We start from the raw sequence: 27,713 nt of genomic DNA, 5'->3' as shown, positions 1-27,713 counted from the left end.
TTCCTTGCACTGTGTTCATGTTTTGTTTCTTAAATTTCACATGAGTGAAATCATATATTTATCTTTCTCTGACTGACTTAATTTGCCTGGCATAATATATTCTAGTTCCATCCATGTTGTTGCAAATTCAAGATTTTATTCTTTTTGATTGCCGAGTAGTATTTCTTTCTCTCTCTTTCTCTCTCTCTCCACACACACACACACATCTTCTTTATCCATTTGTCAGTCGATGGACATTTGGGCTGTCTCCATAATTTGGTTATTGTTCATAGCGCTGCTATAAACACTGGGGTGCATGCGCCCCTTTGAATCAGCATTTTTTTTTTTTTTTTATCCTTTGGATAAATACCTAGTAGTGCAATTGCTTGAGCTTTAAATTTGTTCTAATTTATATATATATATATATATATATATATATATATATATATATATATATTTTAATTTTTTTAATGTTTATTCAGTTTTTGGGAGACAGAGAGAGACAGAATATGACGGGGGGGGGGGGGGGTGGGGACAGAGAGAGAGAGGGAGACACAGAATCTGAAGCAGGCTCCAGGCTCTGAGCTATCAGCACAGAGCCCGATGCGGGACTCAAACTCACAAAACATGAGATCATGACCGGAGCCGAAGTCAGACACTTAACTGACTGAGCCACCCAGGCGCCCCTTATATTTGTTTTCATTGCAGTATAGTTGACATACAATAATTTATTAGTTTCAAGTGTACAACTCAGTGACTCAACATTTATATTCATTCTGATCACCATGATAAACCCAGCTACCACCTGTCACCATACAAAGTTGTTACATATTAGTGACTATATCCCCTATGTTATACTTTGTATTCCCATGTCTTATTTATTTTATAACTGGAAGCTTGAACCTTTGAATAAATTCTGCATACACTTTTAAAAAGGAACTTCAGGGGTGCCTGGGTGGCTCAGTGTCTGACTTCTGGTTTCAGCTCAGGTCATGATCTCATGGTTCATGAGTTCGAGTCCGCATCAGTCTCTGAGCTGACAGCTGCAGAGCCTGCTTGAGATTCTCTCTCCCTCTCTCTCTGCTCCTCCCCTGCTTGCTCTCTCTCTCTCTCTCTCCCTCCCAAAATAAATAAATGTTTAAAATAATAATAAGGAACTTCAGTTTTATTGTTTTACTCAAGTCACCAAAGATTACTCAAAAGAAGAAAAGAAGGTATTTGATAAAGTATCTATTTAAGTAGGAAAAGCCTGATGAAATTCTGAAATCTATAAATTGGAAACTCTAGATCTCGTCTAAGTCTTCAACTGCTTTGGAAATTCTTTTCTCTTAAGTATTAACTTTTTAGAACAAGAACAAAATCAAGTGTGCATTTGCTCTTCTACCGTTTGGATTTGCCTCTGCACATTTTATATCTTCCTGCTGACGTAAGGCACAGAAGTGAGGGAATATGCTCGGAGATTGGCCTGACTTTCTTTTTTAGAGAAAGAGCACCAGTGGGGGAGGAGGGTTCAGGGGGAAGAGAAAGATGAGGGAGGGAGGGAGAGAGAGAGAGAGAGAGAGAGAGAGAGAGAGAGAGAGAGAGAGAGAGATATCTTAAACAAGCTCCACGCTCAGCACGGAGCCTGACATGGGGCTCAATCCCCCGACCCTAGGGAATCACAACCTGAGCCAAAGTCAAGTGTCACACACTCAACCAACTTGAGCCACCCAGGCACTCCCAGGCCCAGCTTTAACTTTATGACCCTGGGCAAGTTACTTAGCCTCTCTGTGCCTCAATTTCCTGGCCTGTATGAATTTTTTGTTTCTTATTTATTTTTGAGAAAGAGACAGAGGGCAAGTGGGGGAGGGGCAGAGAGAGAGGGAGACACAGAATCGGAAGCAGGCTCCAGGCTCTGAGCTGTCAGGACAGAGCCTGACATGGGACTCAAACTCCTGAACCGTGAGATCATGACCTAAGCAGAAGTTGGACACTTAACCAAATGAGCCACCCAGGCGTCCCTAAGATGTTACTATTGTAAGGATTAAATGAGCATATCTGAAACACTTAGAAGAGTGCCTGGCACATGGTAGGCATTACAGTGTATTAGCTATTATCACTATTATTGATCCAATTTCTCCCTTAAAGTAATAAGGAAACTTTGTTCTTGGAAAGGTATATCATAATAAAACACCCCTACCTGTGAACTAACTTTAACACTTGGGAAGATAGTCAAGCACAATGAAGTATGAAAAAAAGGTTCTGAAGAGTAAAAATAGATATAAAAAATGTATTTCCCTACTCAAAACATTCACCCCATTTCGATCCTATTGACTCCTTCTTTTCTAGGATTCTTAATGGTTTATGCCATTTAGTATTCTTTTTTTTTAAGTTTTTTTTTAATGTTTATTTATTTATTTTATTTATTTTAATTTTTTTAACTTTTTTAAAATTTATTTTTGGGACAGAGAGAGACAGAGCATGAACGGGGGAGGGACAGAGAGAGAGGGAGACACAGAATCGGAAACAGGCTCCAGACTCTGAGCTGTCAGCACAGGGCCTGACGCGGGGCTCAAACTCACAGACTGTGAGATCATGACTTGAGCCAAAGTCAGACGCTTAACCGACTGAGCCACCCAGGCTCCCCTAGTACTCTTGATATTAAGGTAGACTTCATCTGAAAGTTACTACTTTCACCCCTAATTTCTTTTCTCTTTCTTTTTTGCTGGTCTGCCTTCAACTTTTTGAGTCCTTTGTTGGCAAGTTTGTCAACACCAGAATTGTCTGAATTCATTTTCCATCTACACAACTCTATTAAAAAGAAAAAGGAATTGCATACATTCACATGTACTATAGAAACAGGTTATTACTCATTTGATGTATTTTGTGTATTATGCTTTCATGGTGTTACCTTTTCATGGATTTGTTAAGCTTTCTGTGTTATTTCCCCCCCCCCCCTTAAAGTGTGACAGCAGTTCAAAGTGTGTTTCTGGTCAGTTAACAGTTACCTTTTAAACTTTTAATAACATAGTTATAGAAAGACAATGAGGTATAAAATCAGTGAAAGCCTAACTACCACACCAGGACACTGCTAATATAATCTCAGTTAACAGCGGCTGTCAACTGGAAACTCCTTCCTAGCCTTGTTAAGAACGCTCCCCAAATGTGTATGTTCCTGACTCTACAAGCTCTTCACTCCAGGAAAGAACCCTTCCCCACTCACTGAGGCCCTTTCACCCTTTTGAGCATCACTGCATTTGTTGCTTAGTCCCCTGGAACACACGTAATGGAGATTCGGCCAAAGTTGTGCTGATTTTGCTCTTTTTCAACATTAAATGCAAACTCTCAAAATCTTGGGATTCTCTTCTTCCTAAAAGTCAAGAATTGTACTGTAAAAGTGGATTTTCCTTTATTCTATTATAGAATAATTCTCAAAACTGTTTAATTTCCACTTGAAATTAGGCCCTTTAATTAGCAGTGTAAGATTTAAGAGCTCTAATATGTTGCAATTCAAAGATATGAGCAGTAACTATATCAGAGCATATGAAAGGGGGACCTTTTCAATCCCCAACTTCTCACATTTTCCCAAATGCAGAACTCACCAATCTTAGCTCCTAACACTAGAAGCTATTTCTGATTTGTGAATAGGATGGGAAAAAGAGAGGCAGCAGGATTCATTCCATGGCTCTCAAATGCCAGCAGGAATCAGAATCCCATGGGGTATCTGTTTAAAATGCAAATTCTGGGGCGCCTGGGTGGCTTGGTTGGTTGAGCATCCGACTTTGGCTCAGGTCATGATCTCATGGTCTGTGAGTTCCAGCCCCGCGTCGGGCTCTGTGCTGACAGCTCAGAGCCTGGAGTCTGTTTCAGATTCTGTGTCTCCCTCTCTCTCTGCCCCTCCCCTGTTCATGCTCTGTCTCTCTCTGTCTCAAAAATAAACGTTAAAAAAAAAATTTTTTTTTTTAAATAAAATGCAAATTCTTAGGCCCCTTCTCTAGCCCTACATAACCCGATCTCTCAGGTCCAACATCAGAATCTGTATTTTTAGTAAGATCCAGGAGAGTCTGATACATCTACACATTGAGAAATACCATCTACACATTGGCTCTTCCAATGTAGACGGCTATTCCATCTACACATTGAGAAATACTGTCATAACCTCTTTCAGGCCCCCACCTTTCTTCAAAGTGGGGGAGGGGCTCTTAGCTTAGTGCAAAAATAAAACTTGCCTGGTACTTTTCACACAAGACACTGCCTCTAGTTATGGTGGCTACATCACTTCCTCCTCCTTGGGGCAACTATATGCAGTTTGTACATTCTATTTCAGTAAGATATACAGCTTATGAGGCTTGCCCAAGGACACACTGCTGGGACCGAGAACTCAGAACTACTGTCTTGGATACAAGCCTATTTATCCTGTCCAGAGATGGAAAAGCGAGATGGCTGACTTCTTTTTCTTTTTTCTTCTTCTTCTTTTTTGTACTGAATGAAGTTGTTTTTGAAATGACACCAAAACTTTGGAGGTGGGTACATGTTTTTTTTACCGCGGTGGTTCAGGGTGTCAATTCTGGCATTTATATGTCAATTCTGTGGATACTTTTTTTTTTAAGAAAGTTCTGTGCCCAATGTGGGGCTAGAACTCATGACCCCGACCGAGATCAAGAGTTGCATGCACCACTGCCTGAGCCAGCCAGGCACTCCAAAACTTTTCTTTCTTTTCCTTTTCTTTCTTCTTCTTTTTTAAAAGTAAGCTCTACATCCAACGTGGGGCTTTAGATACTATGGATACCGAGTGCCACTTAACCTCATCACACCTCACTTTCCTATCAGCAAAATGGAGATAGATCTCCTTTACACTTTTGTTATGAGGATTATTGATATTGGGTTGATGTTGAATAATTAGTCATTGGAATAGATGTATCCAGATCACCTTTTAATGTGCATTTTTAATAATTTTATTTTTTTAGAGATTTAGGTTCTCAGCAAAACTGAGCAGAAAGCAGAGTTCCCCATAGACCCCTGCCACCACACAGGCATAGCCTCCCCCACTATCATTATCTCTCACCAGAGACATTTGTTAAAATTGATGAATCTAGGGGCACCTGGGTGGCTCAGTCGGTTAAGCGTCCGACTTCGGCTCGAATCATGATCTTCAGGTTTGTAGGTTTGAGCCCCAAGTCGGGCTCTGTGCGGACAGCTGGGAGCCTGGAACCTGCTTCAGATTCTGTGTCTCCCTCTCTCTCTGCTCATCCCCCACTCATGCTCTGCCTCTGTCTCTCAAAAATGAATAAACGTTGAAAAAATTAAAAAATAAAATGATGAGTCTACATTGACATGTCATATCACTCAAAGTCCAGAGTTTACATTAGGGTTCATTCTTGGTGTTACACGTTCTGTGGGTTTTAACAAATATGTAATGACATATATCCACCATTACAGTGTCATACACAGTAGTTTCATTGCCCCAAACATTCTCTTGTGCTCTGCCCTCTCGAGAACTTCCAGCAACTACTGATCTCTCCCTGTCTCCATAGTTTTGCCTTTTCCAGAAAGCTATAAAGTTGGAATTTTATAGTATGTGGCCTTTTCATATCAGCTTCTCTCACTAAGTAATATACATTTAAAGTTCTCCCATGTCGGGGCGCCTGGGTGGCGCAGTCGGTTAAGCGTCCGACTTCAGCCAGGTCACGATCTCGCGGTCCGTGAGTTCGAGCCCCGCGTCAGGCTCTGGGCTGATGGCTCGGAGCCTGGAGGCTGTTTCCGATTCTGTGTCTCCCTCTCTCTCTGCCCCTCCCCCGTTCATGCTCTGTCTCTCTCTGTCCCAAAAATAAAATTAAAAACGTTGAAAAAAAAATTAAAAAAAAAAATAAAGTTCTCCCATGTCTTTTCATGGCTTGATAGCTTTTTTTAAAAAAACAAAACAAACAAACAAAAAAACACTGAATAGTATTTCTTTGTCGGAACATGCCAGTTTATTTATCCATTCACCTACCAAAGGACATCTTGGTTACTTCCAAGTTTGGGCAATTATAAAGAAACCTGGTATCTACATCCATATGCAGGCAGACCCACGTTTCCAACTCATTTGGGTAAATGCCAAGTAGTGTGATTACTGAATCGCATGGGAATATGTTCAGTTTCCTAAAAACTGCCAAATGGTCTTCCAAGGGGTCTGTACCATTTACATTCCCACCAGTAATGAGAGTTCCTGTTGTCCCACATTCACACCAGTATTCAGTGTTTTGTGTTATTTTGCCATTCTAGTAGGGATGTCGTAGTATCACTGTTGTTTTATATGTTTTTTTAATTCTGGTAAAATACATGTCGTATAAAATTTATCACCTTAACCATTTTTAAGTGTGCAGTTCAGTAGTTTTAAGTATATTCACACTGATGTGCAACCAGACCCCACTACTCTTCTCATCCGACAAACTCCAAATCCATAGCATTAGTTTGCTGGGGCTGCCGTAACAAAGGACTGCAGACCGGGTGGCTTAAACAACAGAAATTTATTTTCTGACACTTTTGGAGGCTAGAAGTGCAGGATCAAGCTGTTGGCAAGTTTGGTTTCTCATGAAGCCTCTCTTCTTGGCAGATGGTCACCCTCTCATCGTGTCCTCTCACAGGCTTCCCTCTGTGGACGTGCATCCTGGCATCTGTGTGTCCAAATTTCCTTTCTTCTAAGAACACCATTCTGATCGGATTAGTCCCCATCCCAATGACTTCATTTTAACTTCATCATCTCTTTAAAGGCCCTATCTCCAAATACAGTCACATTCTGAGGTACGAGAATTAGGGCTTCACCATATGGATTTTGAGAACATAGTTCAGCCCATAATGTGTTGACCCATGAAACTTCCCTCTCTCCCCTTCCTCCTAGCTCCTGGCAATCTTTTATTTTCTGTCTCTATGAACTTGACCACTCTAGTTACTTCATATAAGAGGAATTACACAGCATTTACCTTTTTGTAACTGGCATGTCTTCAAGGTTCATCTATGTTGTAGCATGTTTGGGAATTTCCTTCCTTTTGAAGGCTGAATAATCTTCCATTGTGTGTACATATCACATTTTGTTTGTTTATTCATCTGTTGATAGACATTTGCACTGCTTCTATCTTTCGGCTATTATGAATAATGCTGCTATGAACACGGGGTATAGAAGTATCTGTTTAAGACCTGCTTTCCAAATCTTTGGGCTATACACTTAGAAGTGAACCTGTCCTGAGAATTTTTAAGCATGCGTTAAAGTTCTGGCTGTATTACTAATATATCTTTCCTCAGGCTAATTCTGTCTTTATTCTGTGACACCAAATCTTTGCTTTATGCCACAAAGTAAGACGTTATGTTAAATTATTTATTTCATCCAGGGCATATATTAATTAGCTAATCATAAATGGGTATGAGTCAGGGACCTGTGAGATAAGAAACATCATAAATACTTTATCATTTTAACCTAGGTACCATGCAGTCAATTTGTAACATAATTATAAGAGATAAGCCATCTTAATCATGCTTTAAAAAGTTCAAGACGGTACCAAAATGGCAAGTAAAGAAACTCAGTTAGAAATTATATTTAATAGGAGTTTCCAAAACAATAGATAGACAGTTCTGACTATCTTAATCAGTTCTTTAAATCCTTACTTCTGGAAAAGTAGAACCCTAGTTTAATTTGTAAAATAACGTGGAATTCGCCATCAATACCCTCATTTTTCAAGTGATAGCTCAATACCTCTCTCTTCCGTCATGGGTAAAGGGATAAAAATAATCATGCAAAAACTCATGTTTTGTTACAAGAAACATTCCATGTTCTTACACAGATGAAAAACTTAAATGAGAAGTTTTTTGTTTTGTTTTAAGGAATACTAAAAGGAATTATAGCATAGTAAGAAAAATGGCCTACGTTCAAATCTCAGCTCTGTCACTTTGTGCTTCGTATTGGGCAAGCTACTTAACATGTCAGTTTTCTCACCTGTGAAATGGGGGCGTTAGTTAGGCTCAAGTTTCCAAGTTGTTAAGATGATAAAATTAGTTAAGATCTGTAAAAAGCCTGGAACAAACTCTCAATAAATGGTAGCTATTAACAGCATAAACTGGCAAACCAGATAAAGCTTGAGGAGCATGAGGTAATGTGTCATCTCCCTGGAATAAAGAGATGTGACTACTGTACCCACTTTTATAAATGAGACTATGTGGTGTGGGAAGGAGATATGATTAAGTTTCTCAAAACACTTTCGAGGTGTTTCTAATCCCTTCTAATTGTTAACTTATACTTGAACAGCTTTATTAGAATTTATTTGCTTTATTGGTCTACGTTCTCAATTAGTTATATTATGAAGAAGAAATGCATCACCAAGATGGAGCATTATGTTATTTTTCAATAATGTATGTCATGGTTCACAGTAAGAAGCATCACTGGAAAGATTTCACTGCAAGATTTTTACATGAGTAAGATTTTACACATATATGAAAATAATTGAAAAAAATATATGTAAATAAATGAAGTATGTATATTTTTCATGTATATGTGAAAAAGAATGATACTCAAAGTGTACCTTAGGAGTAAAAAAAAAAAAAAAATCACTGATATAAAGAGACAAAACGTAACTGCAAAAACTTTTGAAACTTTTAAGGAAAGTTCCAGGATGAATGGAACAATGTTGTTATGAACTGTTAAACTCCACTCTCTCTACTCACTGTTCCTGTGACTTCTGGAGAACAGTGCAATGGCCATAGATGAAACAGGAGGAAGTCTTAAGAATTTAAAAGCAAGAAATGCAAAGTTCCATAATTTTGCCAGGTGAGTTGAGAAAGAAGCCCTCAAAGTTTGGGGCGCCTGGGTGGCTAAGTTGGTTGAGCGATTGACTTCGGCTCAGGTCATGATCTCGCAGTCTGTGAGTTCAAGCCCCATGTCGAGCCCCGTGTCGAGCCCCGTGTGGGGCTCTGTGGTGACAGCTCAGAGCCTGAAGCCTAACTCAGATTCTGTGTCTCCCCCTCTTTCTGCCCATCCCCTGCTCACCATCTGTGTCTCTCTGTCTCTCAATAATAAATGTTAAAAAAAAATAAAATGAAAAGAAAGAAAGAAAGTCCTCAAAGTTAAACCCTCAGAGTGCAGCTGTATCTGGAAAACCCCAAAGTTCCCTGATTCCCTCTACTGAAAGCACAGTCCATTTACACAGTAAATTCATGATACAACTGAATGTCTAGATTTTGAACGATAGTTTACAAGCCGTGTTTTGTAGCACGTCTGGCACTCTGATAACTTCATGGCTTCCTTTGAAATCCTTTAAACCAAATCCATTTTAGTTCTTGACAATCTAAATACTATATATGCCATAAAGTACTTTCAGGGAGGAAGCAAGGGAGGAAGAGGCTGTAGAAAAAACAAGGAATTTCCAGAGTTGGGAAATTCCAGCAATAACACTTCAAAAAAGAAGATAGTAGAAACTACTTCCCCAAATGCAAAACGCACCTACCATGCCTCATTGGAATCCGAATAATTCAATTCCCCAATCACTTAAGGAACACCTACTGTGCTCAGGGAAAGAAATGGGCATTCTCAGACAAAACAGCACCCTCTGGGCTACAGTCGGGAAGGCCCTTGAGTCTTCCTTCCTCTCTACCTTCAGGAAGTACTATAAAATGCTCTCAGATGCCCCTTCTCTTGCTCTAGGCACAGCCTTGATGGTCTCTGTCACTCTTTCAAGCCAGGTGAGGTGGTCCCTCCTGCACTCCTCTGGCTGTTGGGACCAATCATCAGGGTAAAATCGGATTTCAGATATCGGGGACATGGCTAGGAGATGTCTGCAGTGATTAACGACTCATTAGTAATTTCTGCTTTCAAAGCTTTGGTTCTTACTTAAACTTGGGGCACTGGTTGAATTTTAATTCAAGTAATCACAGTCTCCTGCTCCTCAGCGTTGTGGAATCCTTCCAAATCCTGCTTGGAACGGTTAAGTCATTTTGTTTAACCCAACAGCTTTCGATGCATGTTGTTGTTTGAAAAATGTGAACTGTAGTCCACGACGGAAGCACACATTCTCAAGAAACAGGGGAGCTTACTGAGCGCTTCCCCCTCTTTGAGGGAAAGCTATAAAACATCCCCTTTTTGTGTGATGGCATATCTCACTTTTAGAAATCTGTACCATATATCAAATTAAGTTAAAATCAAATACCCCCTCCCATCAGGATGATGAAAAGAAGTGTACAAGGAAGAGGGGTTTTTTCTTTATTACTATTATTTTCAACGCGGAATGAGTGTGGAAAGTTCTTTTTTTTTCTTTCATCCGCAAAATCGGGTTGTTTTGTTTTGAACAACGGGAACACCGTCTCAAGTAGAATAGCCTATGAAAACCACCAATTCCCAACAGCAAAATCAATTCCCAGGTGTTTCCAGGCAGAGTGCCAGGGTCCCCCCTGCGCCTCTGCCACAGGTGGACGCGGAGCAGCTAGAACACTCGGGCGCCCTCGGGTTCCTGCGCCAGCAGAAGCCACGCGGGCGCGCTCCAGGTACTGGGCTCTTTGTCGAGAGCCCGGCGCTGCGCCGGGCCCCATTGGTCGTGCGGCCGGTCGGGGCCACCCGGTCCCTCGTCCCTCCCCCATCCTGGAGTCGTGGGCCTGGGCACCGGCCACATGGCCCTGGCTCTGGGGGGGTCGCCCGGTCCCCGCGGGGCGCGCCCACACCGCGCCGCCCGACCCCGCGCTTCAAGGGGGTGGCATTCTCCGGGGGCCGCGGGCAGCTTAGTCCGCCCCCATCCCCGCCTCCCGCGCTCACCGCTTTGAGATCCAGGACGCCGTCCTTGGCCTCCTGCAGCAGCGACACGAACTTGGTGGTGAGCAGCCCCAGGCTCTTCTCGTGCCTGCTGCTGCCGCCCCCGCCGCCCCCGAGCTGCGGCGGCGGCGGCTGCTGCGGAGGCTGCGCCTGGGAAGGCTGTGGCTGCGGCCGCTGGCCCTGGCCCTGCCCCTGCGGCGCCTGCTGGCCCGAGCTCGCCGGCTCCGCCGCCGCCATCGCGTCCCCACGCCGCGGCGGTGGGGCCGCTCGTCCGTCCCCGCCCGCGGCCACCTGCCGGGCCCGCTGTGCAGCGGCCGCTCCAGCCGCCGCCGGCCGAGAGCAGGGCGGAGGGGCGCGGGCGCCTGCAAACAACAGGTGCGCGCGCGGCGCCCACCGGACTCGGGGCGGCTGGCGCGCCGGGCCTCCGCCCCCTCCCCAAGCCCCTGGAAGCGTGAATGGAGCCCACGACCGAGGGGAGGGGGAGTGGAAGCTCAGAGAAGGGGCAGCGAGGGGTGGGGACCCGAGTTTAAATGGCAGGAAGTGACGTCGTGGCCCGCGGTTGCCTGGAAACGCATTTTTCTGTGGGAAGGAGGAGCGCGCCGGGTGGAGGGGGAGCGTAGCTACTGTGTTTCACACTCGCCTCCCTACAGTTGGTGAGCTGCCTCGAGGAAGGACGACTTCCCGCAGCCACCTCAGGAGAAAGCAAGGACTTCTCTGCGGCAGAAAATCACTATGGCCAGTGGCCATTAGCTTCTGAGCTGTGAAAGTGGTTGGTTTCTCCATTTGTAGAGCCGCGGGAGATCAGCTTCGGGTCCCTTATGGTCTTTGGGTATTATCTGCTGAGCGCGTTTGCCGAGCTTTAAAGTAGTTGCAAACATTTCAGTGACTCGGACCAAGGGCTGGGTTTTTATTCAGTAGATCGTCCTTTTAGATTTGTAACGCAGGAAAAGCAAAATCCTGGGGTTAGGGTTTTGTCCTCATCAGTGTAATGCCCCCGATTTCGAATCCAACAGACGACCAAGGTGCCGATACCCACGCAAACGCACGAGGGTTTATTTGCAAGCTCGAGCTTGGGCCCAAGTATACCCGACACAGCAGAGCAGGGACTTGGACCCCTAGGTTAAGAGGTGTAGCAGTTTTATAGGGGCCGGTGGCCAATGAGATTGTAACACATACAGAAAGTTGCATAGTCATGTCAGTCCACATGCAGGTGGCCAATTGAATTACAACTTACCCTATAGTAACCATTTGAACTAGCCTATCACTCTGGTCAGAATTGGCCGGCAAAAGGCGGGGTTTACATTCTTTGGCGGTTAGGGGTTCTGCCTTCCTATATGAGCCGGTTTCCAGTAAGGGTGTGCTCAGTGGCTTGACTAGGGTGGGGGAGTGTCTTAAGCAATAAATAGGTCATATGGGGGTCATACATGAGATGGTGGGTATAGCACAAAATGGAGTTAGTCTTGCTCTGCTTGTCCAGGGGTAGGGGATTTTTGTTAAATTCCTTGGGTCCCACAATCAGCAATCAACTTTGTAAACAGAGAAACTGAAGTGTAGTCAGGGAGGCAGTGAATTGCCAGACTCACAACTAGACCCCAGATCTCCTGCATTTAGAAGTGTTCTTAATGCCTTATCGGAATCATATACTGTGTTACTTAGACTACTTGGCGCTCATAAGTTTGTGTGCTACGGTGATAGCCCAAACCATTTATGGTAAATGAGATGGCACACAGTTCTGAGTAAAAAAAAAAAAAAAAAAAAAAAAAAAAAAATTGTCATTCGATTACACATTTTTGAGAATCAGGTCTAAATTTTAAATGAGTTTTTTTTTTTTTTTCACACTTGGAATAAATGCTCAATATATACTAGGTGAATGGAAATTCTATATGACAATAATTAAGAAAGCTTCATGCAAGATTTTACTTAATTTAAAATAACAATAAGCTAGCAAAAGCGGCAGCAACATTAACAAGTAAAACTATACAGACCAAAAATGAAGTGAAATATTCAGACAGCATCATTAACAAGTAAAACTATACAGACCATTTATAATAAAAAATTTGTTTCCTTTTCATAGGTACAGAGCTTTATTTTTTTAACATTTATTCATTTTTGAGAGTGAGAGAGACAGAGCATGAGCAGGGGAGGGGCAGAGAGAGAGGGAGACACAGAATCAGAAGCAGGCTCCAGGCTCTGAGCTGTCAGCACAGGGCCCAACTCGGGGCTCAAACTCACAGACTTCGAGATCAAGACCTGAGCTGAAGTCTGATGCTTAACTGACTGAGCCACCCAGGCACCCCCATAGGTACAGAGCTTTATAAATAACGAGATAGTCTTCATTTTAAGCCAAAAATCCAAGAAATCTATAAGCAAAATGTGAAATTAAAAATCTGAAGTAAAACATGAAAACTGCAACTAAAAAAAGTTGAACAATTTATCTGAAAATAGCTTTTCCTGTGGATTTGGCATTAGCAAAATCAAAGACACATTTTGCAAATTGATTTTATTAATAGAATTAAACACTATAGTGCTTACTAAGAAGGTTTTACTTTTAATTTGAAGAGGGAACATTCTGCCATAGATGCTGGGATGGGAATTGATAAAAAACAAAATTATTGTAATAAAAAAAAACCCTTACATTTATGTTGTGCTTTAGTCAGCTAAGGGTGCCATAACAAAAATAGTGTAGTAATTCTCACAGTTCTGAAGCCTGGGAAGTTCAAGATCAAGGTGACAACATGGTCAGGTTCTAGTGAGAGCTCTCTTACTGGCTTACAGACTTTCTCTCCATGTCCTCACAAGGCAGAGACAGAAAGAGCTAGAAAGATCTCTAATGTCTCTTACAAGAACCCTAATTCCATCCTGAGGGCCCTACTATCATGACCTCATCTAAACCTAATACCTTCCAAAGTCTCCCTCCTGAAATACCATCATACTGGGGATTCAGGCTTTAACATATGAATTTGGGGAAGACACAATTCATTTCATAGCATGGAGTATCGCTTCATAAAAGCTATTTTGGAAATTTTGAAAATTGTGTGTTTTTTATTTCAGTTTTTAAAGGTTTTTTTAAAAAGCAATTATTATACTGTTAATGATGCTAATAAGTCACTTTATGATAGGAAAAAATAGGATAAAACAGGCAGAGAGGGAAATAATTAGGACCTGAGGTCCCTGGGTGGGGAAAAACACATATTTTGGAACAATGCTGGGAGTGTCAGACCACAGCAAACCCCCTCATGCTTAAGGTTCCTCTTAAGAAAGTAACAGACCACACTTACTCCCCTTCAGGCTTCCCTCAGGAATTTGACAAAAGACCTAACTGAAAATAAGTAGTAGACCATGAAACATATGACCCACAAGGAATGATATGGCCATAGACCACCCCTCATAGAATGGAAACAAGTCAATCAGTAATGGACAACCCAGCACCTAGAATTGTCCAGCCAATAAGGGAGAAGAAACCTGAGAAGGAACAAGTGGGAAGGGAAGGAGGTTGACCAGAACCTTATAAAACAAGGACCCTTGCCTATAGTCTTTGGTCATTCACTTTGAATGTCGCCTCTCTGTAAAAAGAGACTTCCTACTACTCTTACTTTCTGATCTTATACTCTAATAAACTTTTGCCTGTTGCTTATTTTGTGTCCACCTCTTCATTCTTCAAAGAGGAGAGACAACGAACCCTGGGTATTGAGGTGAAAAAAAAAAAATCCTGCAACAACTTGAAATTTATTTTGCAGTGCTTTTGTATTTTTCACAGTAAATTTTTCCTTTGTTTAAATTAGCTGGGGTTCAACTAGAAAATATTCACAAATTAGCCATTTCAGTTAGTCTTCAAAATGTTATGTCTGTTAGAGAAGCTAAAATTCACTTATACCACTTGTTCCCAAACTTTACTGAGAAAAATCATCTATGGTATTTGTTAAAAATGCAGACTGGTGGATCCAAACCTCAGAGATGAAATCAGTATTGATATGAGAATTTGACTTGGAGATCTGCAGGTTTTGGTTTCAGGTAATTCTCACACACCTGGTGAAATACACTTTGTGAAAAAATGAATAACACCATAAAAAATAATGAAATTATCCTTTTCCCTAAAAACAGCTAAAAATCAAAGGCTGATAATACAAAAGTCTTCTTATTTTTTTGAAATTTCTGCTAATGAAACTTTAAGAAACATGAAGTTAAAAAATCAAAATACAAATAATCATTAAGAGGGGTGCCTGGTTGGCTCAGTCGATAGAACATACAACTCTTGATCTCAGGGTTATGAGTTTGAGCCCCCTGTTGGGTATAGAGATTACCTAAAAAATAAAGTCTTTAAAAAAAAAAAAAGGAAAAAAAACCCCCAAATGTGCAGAATTGTGTCATAATATGGTAGTTAAATATTTAAGAAAATCAAACCAAGTTTTAAATTTTTTAAAGATTTTTTTTATTAAAAAAATTTTTTTTTAATTTAATGTTTATTTATTATTGAGAGAGAGAGACAGAACACGAGCTGGGAAAAGGCAGAGAAAGACAGGGACACAGAATCCAAAGCAGGCTCCAGGCTCTGAGCTGTCAGCACAGAGCCCATCATGGGACTCGAACTCACTAACTATGAGATTATGACCTGAGTCCAAGTCAGAGGCTTAACTGACTGAGCCATCCAGGCGCCCCAAATATTTTTTATTTTTAAGTAATCTCTACACCCAGTGTGGGGTCAAACACGTAACCTCAAGACCAGGAGTCCCATCCCTCAACCAAATTTTATTCTGGTCACTGGTGATGGCATACTGATTTTTAAATGCATGACCTATTTAGTGGTCATGATTGGTTATAACTTCCACTTCTCAGGTCTCCTGGAAAGTAACAAACTTCCATTGAAAGGCTGCCTTCATCAGCTTTATTTCTCCCTTACTTAATCTGTTCTGAATTAGTAAGAATAAAATTTGGCTTCTTATTTTTCCTTCCCAAACTTTGCAACACACAAACATCTATCTTCTGTATTTTCTAGGTAAAATAAGCAAACAAACAAAACAATACTACCAAAAAACAACAAACTTAGTTAAAAAATATGTTTCAAGGATTATTAATCCCCTCATTATGATAAACATATTCTTTGTCCATCTAAAACCTGCATGTTACAAAACAGGATAAGTAATGTAAAGACCTTGTCTTCACAAGCTTGTGCCCTATAAGTAGAAACAAGAAATGCCAAGTACATTTAAACATATATAGAAATAGAATTCACACAGATTTGAGAGAATTTAAATTTTATATGGTGACTTGTATTCTACCATACTGCCGTATCAAGGCAGTTTACAGAAAGAGCACATGTATCAAAAATATGGGATGACATTAAAAGAAACAAAAAGAATTGCCTCCAAAGCTCCTTGAAGAGTGGTATTAAGAATTCTAATTCTCAGGGTGCCTGGGTGGTTCAGTTGGTTAAGCATCGACTTCAGCTCAGATCAGTCTGTGGGTTTGAGCCCCATGTGAGCTCTATGCTGGCTGCTCAGAGCCTGGAGCCTGCTTCAGATTCTGTGTCTCCCTCTCTCTCTCCCCCTCCCCTGATCACACTCTGTCTCTCACTCTCTCTCAAAAATAAACATTAAAAAATTTTTTTAAGAAAAAAAATTTAAAAAATAAAGAATTCTAAAAAAGTTAATGCTTATGATCTGATATGTGGGGTCTGAATTTCAACCATACATGTTCAAATATAAGAATAAGAGATCCAAGTTTGTTATAACAAAGTATAATTCAACTAGTATACACTGCAAACTTCTATTATACATTAACAGTCCTCTAACTGCTCTTGTAGATAAAAAGGGAAGGCAAATAGGGTCAAACATTTACTGAAACTGAATGTCATTTATACCTTCCTGAAAAATCAAGTTGCTTAGCAACCCTCTTCCTTGGAAACATGGTTGATAATACCATTTCTTTGAAGTTTTAGTAAGATAAAAATGCTTATCACCAAACTACCAAAGCTTAAGAAGACAGCTTGTCCAAATAACGAGCCATCACATAAAGGCTTCTTGATTATAATACGTTGCCCCAATTAAGACAAAAACTTATACATCTTACCCTCAGATACAGACCCTTCGGCAACTAAAACCTCATGTCGAAAGAGTGTTGAAAATTTTTGGATTTATCACCAAGAGGGACTTTTCCAAGTCAAAAGTGTTGCTGTCGAAAGATAATTTCTCACCACTAATGATCCCCACGTCATTCAATTCCTTGTGCAATGCCAGGACACCTATTCCCTAGAATGAAAAACAAAAGTACTCTAAATAAACAAACAAATAAGCAAATCCTTCAATATGACAAGAGGTACCCAAAAATTATCTAACCTTAAAATATGCAGCATACTATCTTCGTCTACTGCAAACTGTTTTATTTATAAAAATACACACTTACATAATTATATGTATGCCATTTTTAACAAAAATAATTTATTCAGCAAAAATGAAATTCAGGCTCATCAGCAAATATTTTCCAGCTAAGTCATGTTAGCCATGAACACTACCAAATCAAATAATATGTTCTTTTAGAATCTCTGAGAAAAAAATGCTTTGTAAAATGGAAAAAAATGGAAAAGTCAAAATAATACTTTTGGGAATCTTTCATCAGTCAGTGGACCATCCAATAACTTATCTTTTTCAACGTGTGCACATACTACTGGTATCACACAGAATGATTGTAGCTGATACATGGTCAAGAACTTCTTCATTATAATACTTGCATGACTAATACGGATTAGGAAAAATTTTAAATAAACATAACCAGAACATCAAACTAGTGACTTATGTTATTTAAATTGTGGCTGATAAAGGGATGTAATTTTTTAAAGTAAGTTAGTTTCAAAAGTAAATAAAAAACTAACAAGAAACTAACAATTTGTGTGGTGTGAAAATGTGATGAAAATCATGATGATAAAACTTGTGATACCGGTTTTTAAGTGTATTAGTTTATTTAGTGACCATAATCACTTATAGTTTGGTAAACATTTATCTTTTTTTAAAAAATTCTTTAATGTTTATTATTTGAGAGAGAGAGAGAGAGAGAGAGCGAGTGAGCAGGGGAGGGTAGAGAGAGAGGGAGACACAGAATTGGAAGCAGGCTCCAGGCTCTGAGCTGCCAGCACAGAGCCTGATGCAGGGCTCAAACCTACAGACTGCGAGATCATGACCTGAGCTGAAGTCAGCCGCCCAACCAACTGAACCAACCAGGCACCCCAATAAACATTTATCTTTTAGTTGATAGGAAGAAAACCATTTTGCTCTTCTAGTCTTTTTTTCTTTTTCTTTTTGACAGGAAGTAGAATTTATTGGTGGACATGAATAAGGAGGGGGCACTGCTGAGTTCTCATGAGTGCAGAGTCCAACGTTTGTCCCAAGGGGCCACGATTAGGGATGTATTTGACCCCCACCCATCTGGGATGAGCCACTTTTCAGCACCATACCTTCAAATTCTTCCACATTAAACTTAATAAAGCTTCACTCCTTAGAAATGTGGATCTTCTGGTGGCTAGGGAACTTGAAGTTGGCCTTGCATAGGGTCTCAGTCACATGTGCCTCGTTCTGCAGGTTAGTATGGATGGACATGATGACTTGGTCGATGTGGACCCTGGCCACCGCCCTAGAGCTTTCCAAAATATCCCGCATACCTGTCTGGAGCCTAGATAGCATGAAGTCAGACATCAATGTCCACTGGAAAGGCCTGTCTCCAAGGTCCCTTGGGGAACCCATACAATCAACAGGCTGCATACACTACCAAAGAGGTACTATTTGCAGCCATTGCACCCTGGGTATCCTTCTAGTCTTCAGCCAGTTGTGCATCAAGGAGAATTTGCTCTAAAAGTTCAGAATATTTATGTGGGTTATATTAGTAAACAGAGCAAGAACACAGAGCAAGATTTCATAAGCTCAATAGTATTTACAAAATAGTAGGTGATGCATGTCAGCATTGTAAACACTGGGAGCAGAAAGGGCATCCCAGGACTGTAAAAGTGGACACCAATGTTGTTTACACTACTGTTCAGAAGAAAGTATCTGCCAATCAGGAAGCCTCTCCACCTCAAAGATTTAAAAATAATGGGAAGAAGTGGCACAGACAGATCCTCAGTGTCCTGCCATGATCCATATGCTAAGAAAACAGAATCTAAAAGTGAGACAGTTACATTACCAACAAGTACCGCAGTATGGAGATGAAAGTGAAAAACTGGCTAACAAAAATAAAGTAATCCATTCAGAGCTGTGGCAGCTACAAGGGCAGCCTATGGCAAGGTGGGTTGGGGAACAGGAGGATTCTTACACCCATGAAGTGTTAAATAATTATCTACTATGGGCAATTTTGCCCTACAATAATAAAATCCTGGAAAGATTTCAAAGATTCTTATGACATTTAGGCTTTAAATTTTCAAGGTTGTAAAAATAACCATCTCTTTAGGATTGAATAAAAGTATATTCCAAGACGTTTATGGAATAAAAAATATCCAACTTCATTTATAAAGTACTGCTTAATTAGATTGTTGTATGAGAAGACTGCAATTTGTACACTTCTTGGAGGAAGATAATGCAAAATTTAGTGTAATTACAGATGTTATAGTTAACAATTAACTAACAGATGTAACTACTTCTAGCCTTTCCAAAGCCTAGTAGGAGTCATGCTGGAAAATTGCACAGTAGCCTCTTGGAAAAGAATGTTCGGAAAAGAACATTCTGATTTGATGAGTCTCAGAGAAGACCCCATGGATTGATCCTCCCCAAATTCATTCTCAGTAGGTATATCCAACCAAAGAAAGCATGCTTGCTATTGTTTTGATTGTAGGTGGCTGTGTGCCTGACTCAAGACCTCTTTCAGGGAGTGACAATGGGGTGAGAGATTGGGCAAGGGGCTCTAGGGGCTTCCGATGAGAAGCAGTTAGATCACACTGTGATTTACACCCCAGGATGTGGTAATAAATGTTGGAAACACCAGTATGACAGAACCATCAGGAAAGAATACAGTTAGACTCCAGGCACTCTGAAAGAACTAAATTATGTATTCTCGAACAGGCACTTGGACAAAAATGGTGGTCACACATCCACTTAATCTATAAATAAGTCAATTATACTAATATGTTCAGCAACTTGTGTCTCCCTGGATCATTGTGATTTAAGCCTTAAATTAGGCATGAGCAGCAATCTCATATCTCCAAAGGAAGTAAAGAAATAGAGAAGATAATTAGGGACCACCATTAGTGGTGGTATTGCTAGCCCATAAATCACAAATCAGATGGGACATCAAGTCTTCTTGATGACAATCTTCCCAATGAGTAGTCACAACTTTGGCAGTGTTATTCTCCTACTCCATAAAATGTGGATTCATCTATTGTTGCAGATTTACTTAACTGGAACTTGCAATGATGAGATCAACCTAAGGACACTACTGCATCATCCACTACATTCATGATCTTTAAATATTAGTAGGGTTTAATGAAGAAGGGTAGCAACTGCTTATTTTCTAATAAAATAGAGATAAATTGCTATTCCCCTAAACACTCTGGCCATGTGGGTGAGCATTTTGGAATTCCAAAGGATGAGAGCAGGTAGAGTATCTTTTCCAATTACCCTTCAGAATAATAAACTGGAACCTCTATACCTAACATCTTAACTTTGTAGGAGCTCAGGAGTATTGAAGACAGCATATCTTTACTTTAGGAATTTGGTGTGTTATATGTGCTAAGATAAGCTAGACTAGTGAGTTTAAGTTGAGGTACTTTCAAATCAAGATTTTGGACCCAGGGTGGGGGAATTGGACTAAGGTGGTCAAAAGGTATAAGTTTCCAGTTATAATATATATAAATTCTGGGGATGTAGTGTACATGATTATAGTTAACAGTTCTATATTATGTATTTGAAAGTTGCTCAGAGTATATCATAAAAGTTCTCATCACAAGAGGGCGCCTAGCTGGATCAGTTGAAGGAGCATGTGACTCTTGATATTGGGGTTGTGAGTTCAAGCCCCACATTGGGTGTAGAGATTAGTTATAAATAAATAAAACTTTAAAAAAAGTTTTCATCATGAGAAAAAAATTGTACTGTGTGGTGATGGATGTTACTAAGTTGATTGTAATCATTTCACAATATATACATACATCCTATCATAATTTTGTACACCTTAAACTTACAGAATGTTACATGTCAATTAATCTCGATAAAACTGGGGGCAAAAAGATTTTGGATCCAGAGATAGGTTACAGTATAGGCAGCCCTTCTTGGGCTCCATACTTCAGAAAGCCAAATGATTTTTTAAACCTCTGATCTTTGAATCTTACCTATGCAAACCTCCCCTCCCCACACAGCCCTGGCCTCCACATACACCGATCATGGGTCAATATGGAGCCCATTTCTCTATCACACCTTTTCTTTGTGATTTCTTATTTGACTCATAGATTTAGAAGTTGCTGTTTAACTTGAAAATATTTGTGGACTCCTCACATTTCTTTCAATTTTAATATTTTTACTCTGGGTAGTGGCTGTCATCAACTTTTCCCACTTGAAGTTAGCTTCTTGGGGGTATAAATTTCTGATTGTCATAAAGTTTGACAAGCTTAGAACCATTATTTCTTCTAATATATAGGTTAGTTACATTTTATATATATCTTATTTAGTATATAGATCACTCATGTCTCTCCCCTCTCCTTTGGTACTTCGCTGCACGTTGGTGCACTTCATGCAATCCATGTTTCTGAGGTTCTGCTTATTTTCCCTCAGGTTTTTTCTCTTCTTCAGATAATCTCCATCAACCTCAAAGTTCACAGATACTTCTGCCAGTTCAAATGCACTGTAGAGACCCTATAGTAAAATCGTTAATTTAAAAATATTTCTGTGTATCTACTATTGGTGAGCACTGTTAACATACCTTACTTTACTTTTTAAAGCATGGTTTCCTTTAGTCCTTTGAATATATGGTGGTTGCTTTGAAGTCCTTTTTAAGGCTAACATCTGGGTCCCCTTGCAACTACTTTTCCTTTATACTGTGTATCAGTTCCACTTTTCTATTTCTTTGTATGTCTTATGTATTTTTTTTGATAAAAACTGGGCATTTTAAGGAATCTATTGTAAGCTTTTGCTGTTCTTATGGGGATTTAGTAAATTTTCTTGAAGAAATGTTTCATTTGCTGCATGCTCATAGGAAAATTTTCAGACTTTAAATGGGTGTTTTAAAATACTTTTCACCAGCTGTGGCTGTAAACCAGGTCCACAGAGTTCCTTGCACTGCCATTCCAGAAGTGGAACCTACTCTGATTTTTCAGGAATAATGTTTGGGTTTTCTTAATGGCTGTTGTAGGAATTACAATATGCATTTTAATTTATCAGTCATCTTTAGATTAATCTGACAAAATAAACTCGAGTATGGCTGTATTTCCTCCCAACTTTGTGTTTTTTTGTCACACATATCCCAATATATATGCTGTAAATTCAATATAGTGTTACAATTATTGCCATAAATGTCTTTTAATTAACAGAAGAAAAACTGTATTTATATAGTCCTATGAAAACTTACCCACAGGGATGCCTGAGTGGCTCAGTCAGTTAAGTGTCCAACTCTTGACGTTGGCTCAGGTCATGATCTCACAGTTCATGGGTTTAAGCCCTGCATCGGGCTCTGCGCTGACAGCACAGAGCTTGCTTGGTATTCTCTCTGCCCCTCTCCCCGCTTGCTCTCTAGCTCTCTCTCAAAATGAATAAACTTAAAAAAAAAAAAAAAAAAAAGAAAAGAAACTTACCTACATGTTTATTGTTTCCAATAGTCTTCATTTCTTCCAGTGGGTTTAAGTTAATGTCTGGTATCACTTCCTTTCAGCCTTTTAGAAATTGAACATTTCTTTTAAGGTGGGTTGGCTAGCAATAAATTCTATCAATTGTCTGGGAATGCCATTATTTTGCATTTATCTTGAGAGTTTTGCTGGATATAAAATTTTTGATTGACAGTTCCTCTTCTTCCCATTTCAACTGTGTGACTGACTGCCCTCTGGCCTCTACTGCTTCTGATGAGCAGTCAATCGTTCCTCTACATGAATCGTATTTTCTTGCTGCTTTCAAGAATTTCCCAAGAGTTTGACTATAGTTCCCAGGTGTGGTTCTCTTTGTGTTTATCCTGGCTTTTACTGAAGATCTTGGATCTGTAGGTTAATCTTTTTCATCAAATTTAGGAAATTGTCAGCCATTATTTTTCCTCCTGACCTCATTGTGCATGTTTGTATGCTTGATGTTGTCCCACAGATTTCAGTAGGAATCTTGCCTCTAATGAAATGGAGCCCTCTCTTTTAGAAGCATTTGCATTTTTTTCTGATTCCATTTAATTTTTAAAACTTACTTCAGTGGCTGTTAGTTCAAAATATTCTTTCTTTTAGAAATAGTATTTAGGTTTTTTCCTTTTTCTGCATGCATAGGAGCATAAGAGATGACAAAAGTTAAAATAAGAATTCTTTTATATACAGTGATTAGAAGGAAAAATGAGCATGGAACAGTAGTGTTGCTGCTGAGGAACAGACAATGTTCATAAAACCTTAAGTATAATCTTTAATGAAAAAGTCATATGCATTCTAAAAAAGGGGTCATTATGAGTGATGTGGAGATGGTTACCTGTGCTTTGTTAAGAATGCCACATCTTTATCATACAGACTTCAAAGCTTTTCAGCTACACTTACGAAAAAAATGGAGCTACATCAACTAAAGGATGACCAATATATATATTAGTTTTTCATCAACACAATAATGTAACAACAATGATGAAAATATTTTACCTCATATAGTCTAAATACTAATCTTAATTTCTATTTACATATTTGTAGGCAAATGTGTAATTGCCAAACAATGTATATATAGCACAGAAACAAGAAAGTGTCATAAATCTGGTTGATAGGTTTTTCTAATACACATATTATCAACAATTTATTATAGAAACCTACAGATACAATTAAAAAATACTTGATCAAAAGTCTTTTAAAATATAATCAGAATGAAATGTGTACAAAGAGACATTTCAAAGTCGTAGCAGTTACTACTATTACAATATTTAATCATTTTTACAATAGGTCTGCTGTTCCATTTCAATTAAATTCATTCTCAGAAACATCACATTTCTCGCTGAATTTCAGTTAGAGCAAAAGCAAGTTGCTTAATTTTTTCTTCCATTGCTTTTTTGTTCTTGCATGTTTCTTGCAGAAGTTCACGCATTTCTTCTTCAACTAGATGAACCTAAATCAACATATAAATTCATTTTTTTTAAAGAAAATATATTTTAAAAATGTATTCTGAAACAAAAAGTCAACACTTTACTCTCTTCAATTTTGTAACCTGTGGTATTCATTTAAAGCAAAGAGGTTAGTAAAATATAACTTGTTCAAATACTAATAGGGAAATCAATGTGTATACTGTACACAAAGTACTTACATGTATATTGTCTATATCTCATGGGTGCTTGTGATGAGCACATAGGCATTTATTTTAACTCTATTTTAGAGCTTAGAAAATTTGTTCAAGTTATACAGCTACTCAGTAGCGTATATGGACAGAAACCATTCTTTTGACTTAATCTTTCCACTGTCCTGTACTACGTATGAATAAGGAATCATGAGTTCAAGTAAAATATCAGTTCCTTATAAACTTTCAAAACAAATAACCTCCCTTCCTAAAGAAATGCTTTAATTTAGTCTATCTCATTTCTAAAATTGCTGTGGGTTATAAATTACCATCTTTTTGAAAGATAATTTTATCATTTCTCCCTAACCAATATTCTCCTAGGATTCTTTGTATTTGATCCTACTAATTTCTGCTTGAAATTCTCCTATGATACAACATTCCTGACAGTACTATCAATATGACCATTCCTTTCTGTTTATCTCCCTCTTCCTAATCTCTAATATAGATTTCCTAATTTTTTTTCCCTGAGAAAATTAGTATTTCTCCTAATTTAAATTATATTCATGTGATAATTTACAATGTTTTCATGATTATAACATTTAAGCTCTGGTGCTATTTCTCTAACTCTCAAACAGACACATCCCTTTGATATTATTAAGTTATCGGCACTAGAGGTCCAATATCAAACTTATTATTTCCCTTTCAACTAAGGGCCTAATCTTAGGTTTTATTTGGTATTACCTGATACACCCCTGTTAAACTTGGTAGATTTTAAAGAAAACTTCTGAAACATCTGTTGACATGAAATAAAATAAAGAACTACATTTTGAACAAGTTATACTTCCTTATTCATTATTTCCAAAGACCTTGTTGCTTCCTTCTTTGCACATAGACTCCTGAGGGTAATGTCACCTAATCACACAACTGTAATAATTATATGGAGTCACTCTTTCTGTTTATGAACTCTTTCCCAGTCACTGGTTTCTGAGTCTCTAGTTGTACAGGTATCTCACTTTCTTATTGCCACTTCAAAATCAAGGAAAAATGGAAATTTACAACTGTTCCACTGAACTAGTAGGTCTCAAAAGAGGGGACATATCAAACCAAACAGGTGTTACCTGCTGAGTTTTAAAATAACTGGGTCTAACTAAAATACAAGAGACTTAGGAAATCAAAGTCTCGGGGGGGGGGGGGGAAGCTCATGCATATGTATTATTAAAAAGCTCTAGGGGCATCTGGGTGGCTCAATCAGTTAAGTGCTCTACCTTTTTTTTTTTTTTTATTTATTTTTGAGAGAGACAGAGAAAGTGAGAGGGGGAAGGGCAGATAAAGAGGAAGAGAGAGAATCCTAAGCAGGCTCTGCACTGTCAGCACGGAGCTTGACATGGGGCTCGAGCTCACAAACCGTGAGATCATGACCTAAGCGGAAACCAAGAGTCGGACACTTAACCCACTGAGCCACCCAGGCGCCCCTGCATTCTACTGTTGATATCAGCTCAAGTGGTGATCTCGTAGTCTTGAGATCAAGCCCTGCATCAGGCTCTGTGCTGAGCATGGAGCCTGCTTGGGCTCCTCTTTCTGCCCCTCCCCAACTAGCATATGTGCACTCGCTCTCAAAATAAATATTAAAAAACAAAACAAAACCAACAAGCTCTATAAGGTGATTCTGATGTTGCTTCTGATTTAATAACACCTAAAATTCCTGTCGATGATATTAAATATCATTCAAGATTATCAAAGATAGTCTTAAACCCTAATTAACAAAACACATCTTGGGAGTTATTTCCAAGGTAGTGATGAATTGTTCTTATTCACATTCTTACCCTGCCTATGTGTAACCAAAGGTGCTTCCATATGAGACTGATCAGGAATACGTCAATTTTTATTCAGAGATCATGCAGCAGGTGCACATCAGAATCAAACTTCTAATTTTGGTTTCCTTAGAATTCTACAACTAGTCTAAGTATTACTAGCATTTTGGCCTGATTGCACAATAGTTTTGGCAACATTCTTCATATCTATTCAGTCATTAAATCATAGTGCCTTTTCTCTTTATAATTCTCAAAGATATAATTTATTTAGCTATAATAATTTAATACTGATTATCAAAGCAAATTTTATTTATAGTACCTTGAAATTTGCAGAATCAATGTATTTCTGCTTTTCGCTTGCTAGTTGTATTATTTCAGCTTGATGAGCTTCAACAATTGCATCAACTTGTTTTTTAAAGGCATCATCCATACTATGAAGCTTTTCCACCGCATCCCTTAAAAAAAAGCACAAAAACCATATTATCTTTGTTTATAAAAATTAGGATTTCTTTTCTTCTTAGATGGCAGCTCTTACATTCACTTTTTAAAAAATGTTTATTTATTTTTATTGAGAGAGAGACAGAGAGAGAGAGAGCGAGCATGTGCATGGGAGAGGGGCAGAGAGAGGGAGAGAGGGAATCCCAAGCAGGCTCTACGCTGTAAGCACAGAGCCCGACATGGGGCTTGATCTCACAAACTGTGAGATCATGACCTGAGCAGAAATCGAGTCAGATGCTTAACCAACTGAACCACCCAGGCACCCCATCTTACATTCACATTTTAATGGAAGTATATATAACTCCATTAAATAGAAGAAGGTATCCTGGGTAATAAAAGACATAAGTAGTTCACCCAGCAGAATCTGTTAGTAACAGAACAGGGCAGGATAACATCAATGAAAATTTGTTACCCTTTTATCCTCTAAAAGTCAGAGTACTCTGGTTCCCATTTATTTTGAGTCTCATGGTATGATATATAAGCACATTCATAGATGATTGCTATCAATTTTTTTTCTCTATGTGTTTGTAGTGTGATAATTTGAGAAGTGTACGTTATAGGCAGGTTTAGGTTTATGAACATGTAGATCTGACTTTTCTATGCTAATGTTTAACAGATAAAACCCTGTGTTAATAAACACATTAAACAGTACTGTATTCACAAAATTTTAGTGCTATAAGTTTCTTAGAGGCAAAAAACCAATCCCTTTATATTAAGTATGAATAATTTCATTTAAAAAAGTTAAGTCCACAATGAACATATTTTCTGCTTTTGGCATAGCCCATAGTAATAGACTGAACACTGGGTCTGTGAATCAAGTCTTTCTTATGTTCCCAGATGCAAGCAACCCTTAGTAGCTGTATGACTTAAGGGCAAGTCACAAAACTCTGCTTTTAAGTTTTTTAAACTATACAAACAGGATAATCCTACCTGTTCTGCCAACCTCACAGAATTATTGTTGGTTGCAAAATAAGATATAAGAAAAAAACCAATTATGTATTTTTTAAAAAATTTATTTATTTAAGTGATCTCTATATCCAATATGGGGCTCAAACCCACAACCCCAAGATCACGAGTCACATGCTCTTCTGACTGAGCCAGCCAGGCACCCCAATTTATGTATTATAAAAGGCTATATAAATAAAATCTGTTTTTATTAAAATACTATTAAGTTAAAAATCTTCTATCTTACATACTAATCTTAGTCTACAATGCATAAAAGCATTAATGTATACAATCAGGTCTTTACTGTTTTGCTATTAACAACATGACAAACAATGCAAT

The 27,713-nt window shown here is 39.0% G+C and overlaps 2 protein-coding genes and 1 pseudogene across 9 annotated transcripts in view; all 3 read right to left on the bottom strand.

Annotated features, from left to right (window-relative positions):
* E2F5 (E2F transcription factor 5) overlaps positions 1 to 11,236 on the bottom strand; it is a 31,093-nt gene extending 19,857 nt beyond the window's left edge. For 2 of the 4 annotated variants that reach the window (XM_058698453.1, XM_058698452.1), the window contains exon 1: positions 10,730 to 11,235. In XM_058698453.1, the coding sequence (XP_058554436.1) occupies positions 10,730 to 10,963 (234 nt within the window). In that variant the 5' untranslated portion in view covers positions 10,964 to 11,235. Of the gene's footprint in view, positions 1 to 10,729 lie in introns of all 4 variants that reach the window. The other 2 variants (XM_058698454.1, XM_058698451.1) reach the window with 2 other exon arrangements.
* A 7,189-nt stretch (positions 11,237 to 18,425) lies between these two features.
* Positions 18,426 to 18,546, bottom strand: LOC131495165 (small nucleolar RNA SNORA70; annotated as a pseudogene).
* A 4,711-nt stretch (positions 18,547 to 23,257) lies between these two features.
* Positions 23,258 to 27,713, bottom strand: part of LRRCC1 (leucine rich repeat and coiled-coil centrosomal protein 1) — a 47,721-nt gene continuing 43,265 nt past the window's right edge. For all 5 annotated transcript variants that reach the window (XM_058698445.1, XM_058698447.1, XM_058698448.1 and 2 more), the window contains 2 exons: positions 26,251 to 26,386; positions 23,258 to 23,955 (listed from right to left, as the gene is read on the bottom strand). In XM_058698445.1, the coding sequence (XP_058554428.1) occupies positions 23,833 to 23,955; positions 26,251 to 26,386 (259 nt within the window). In that variant the 3' untranslated portion in view covers positions 23,258 to 23,832. The remainder of the gene's footprint in view (positions 23,956 to 26,250; positions 26,387 to 27,713) is intronic.

Source organism: Neofelis nebulosa, chromosome 14 (genome assembly GCF_028018385.1).
Source record: "Neofelis nebulosa isolate mNeoNeb1 chromosome 14, mNeoNeb1.pri, whole genome shotgun sequence".
Lineage (NCBI taxonomy): Eukaryota > Metazoa > Chordata > Mammalia > Carnivora > Felidae > Neofelis > Neofelis nebulosa.
The sequence above is the reverse complement of the archived record's forward strand: the minus strand, read 5'-3'. Positions and strand labels throughout refer to the sequence as shown.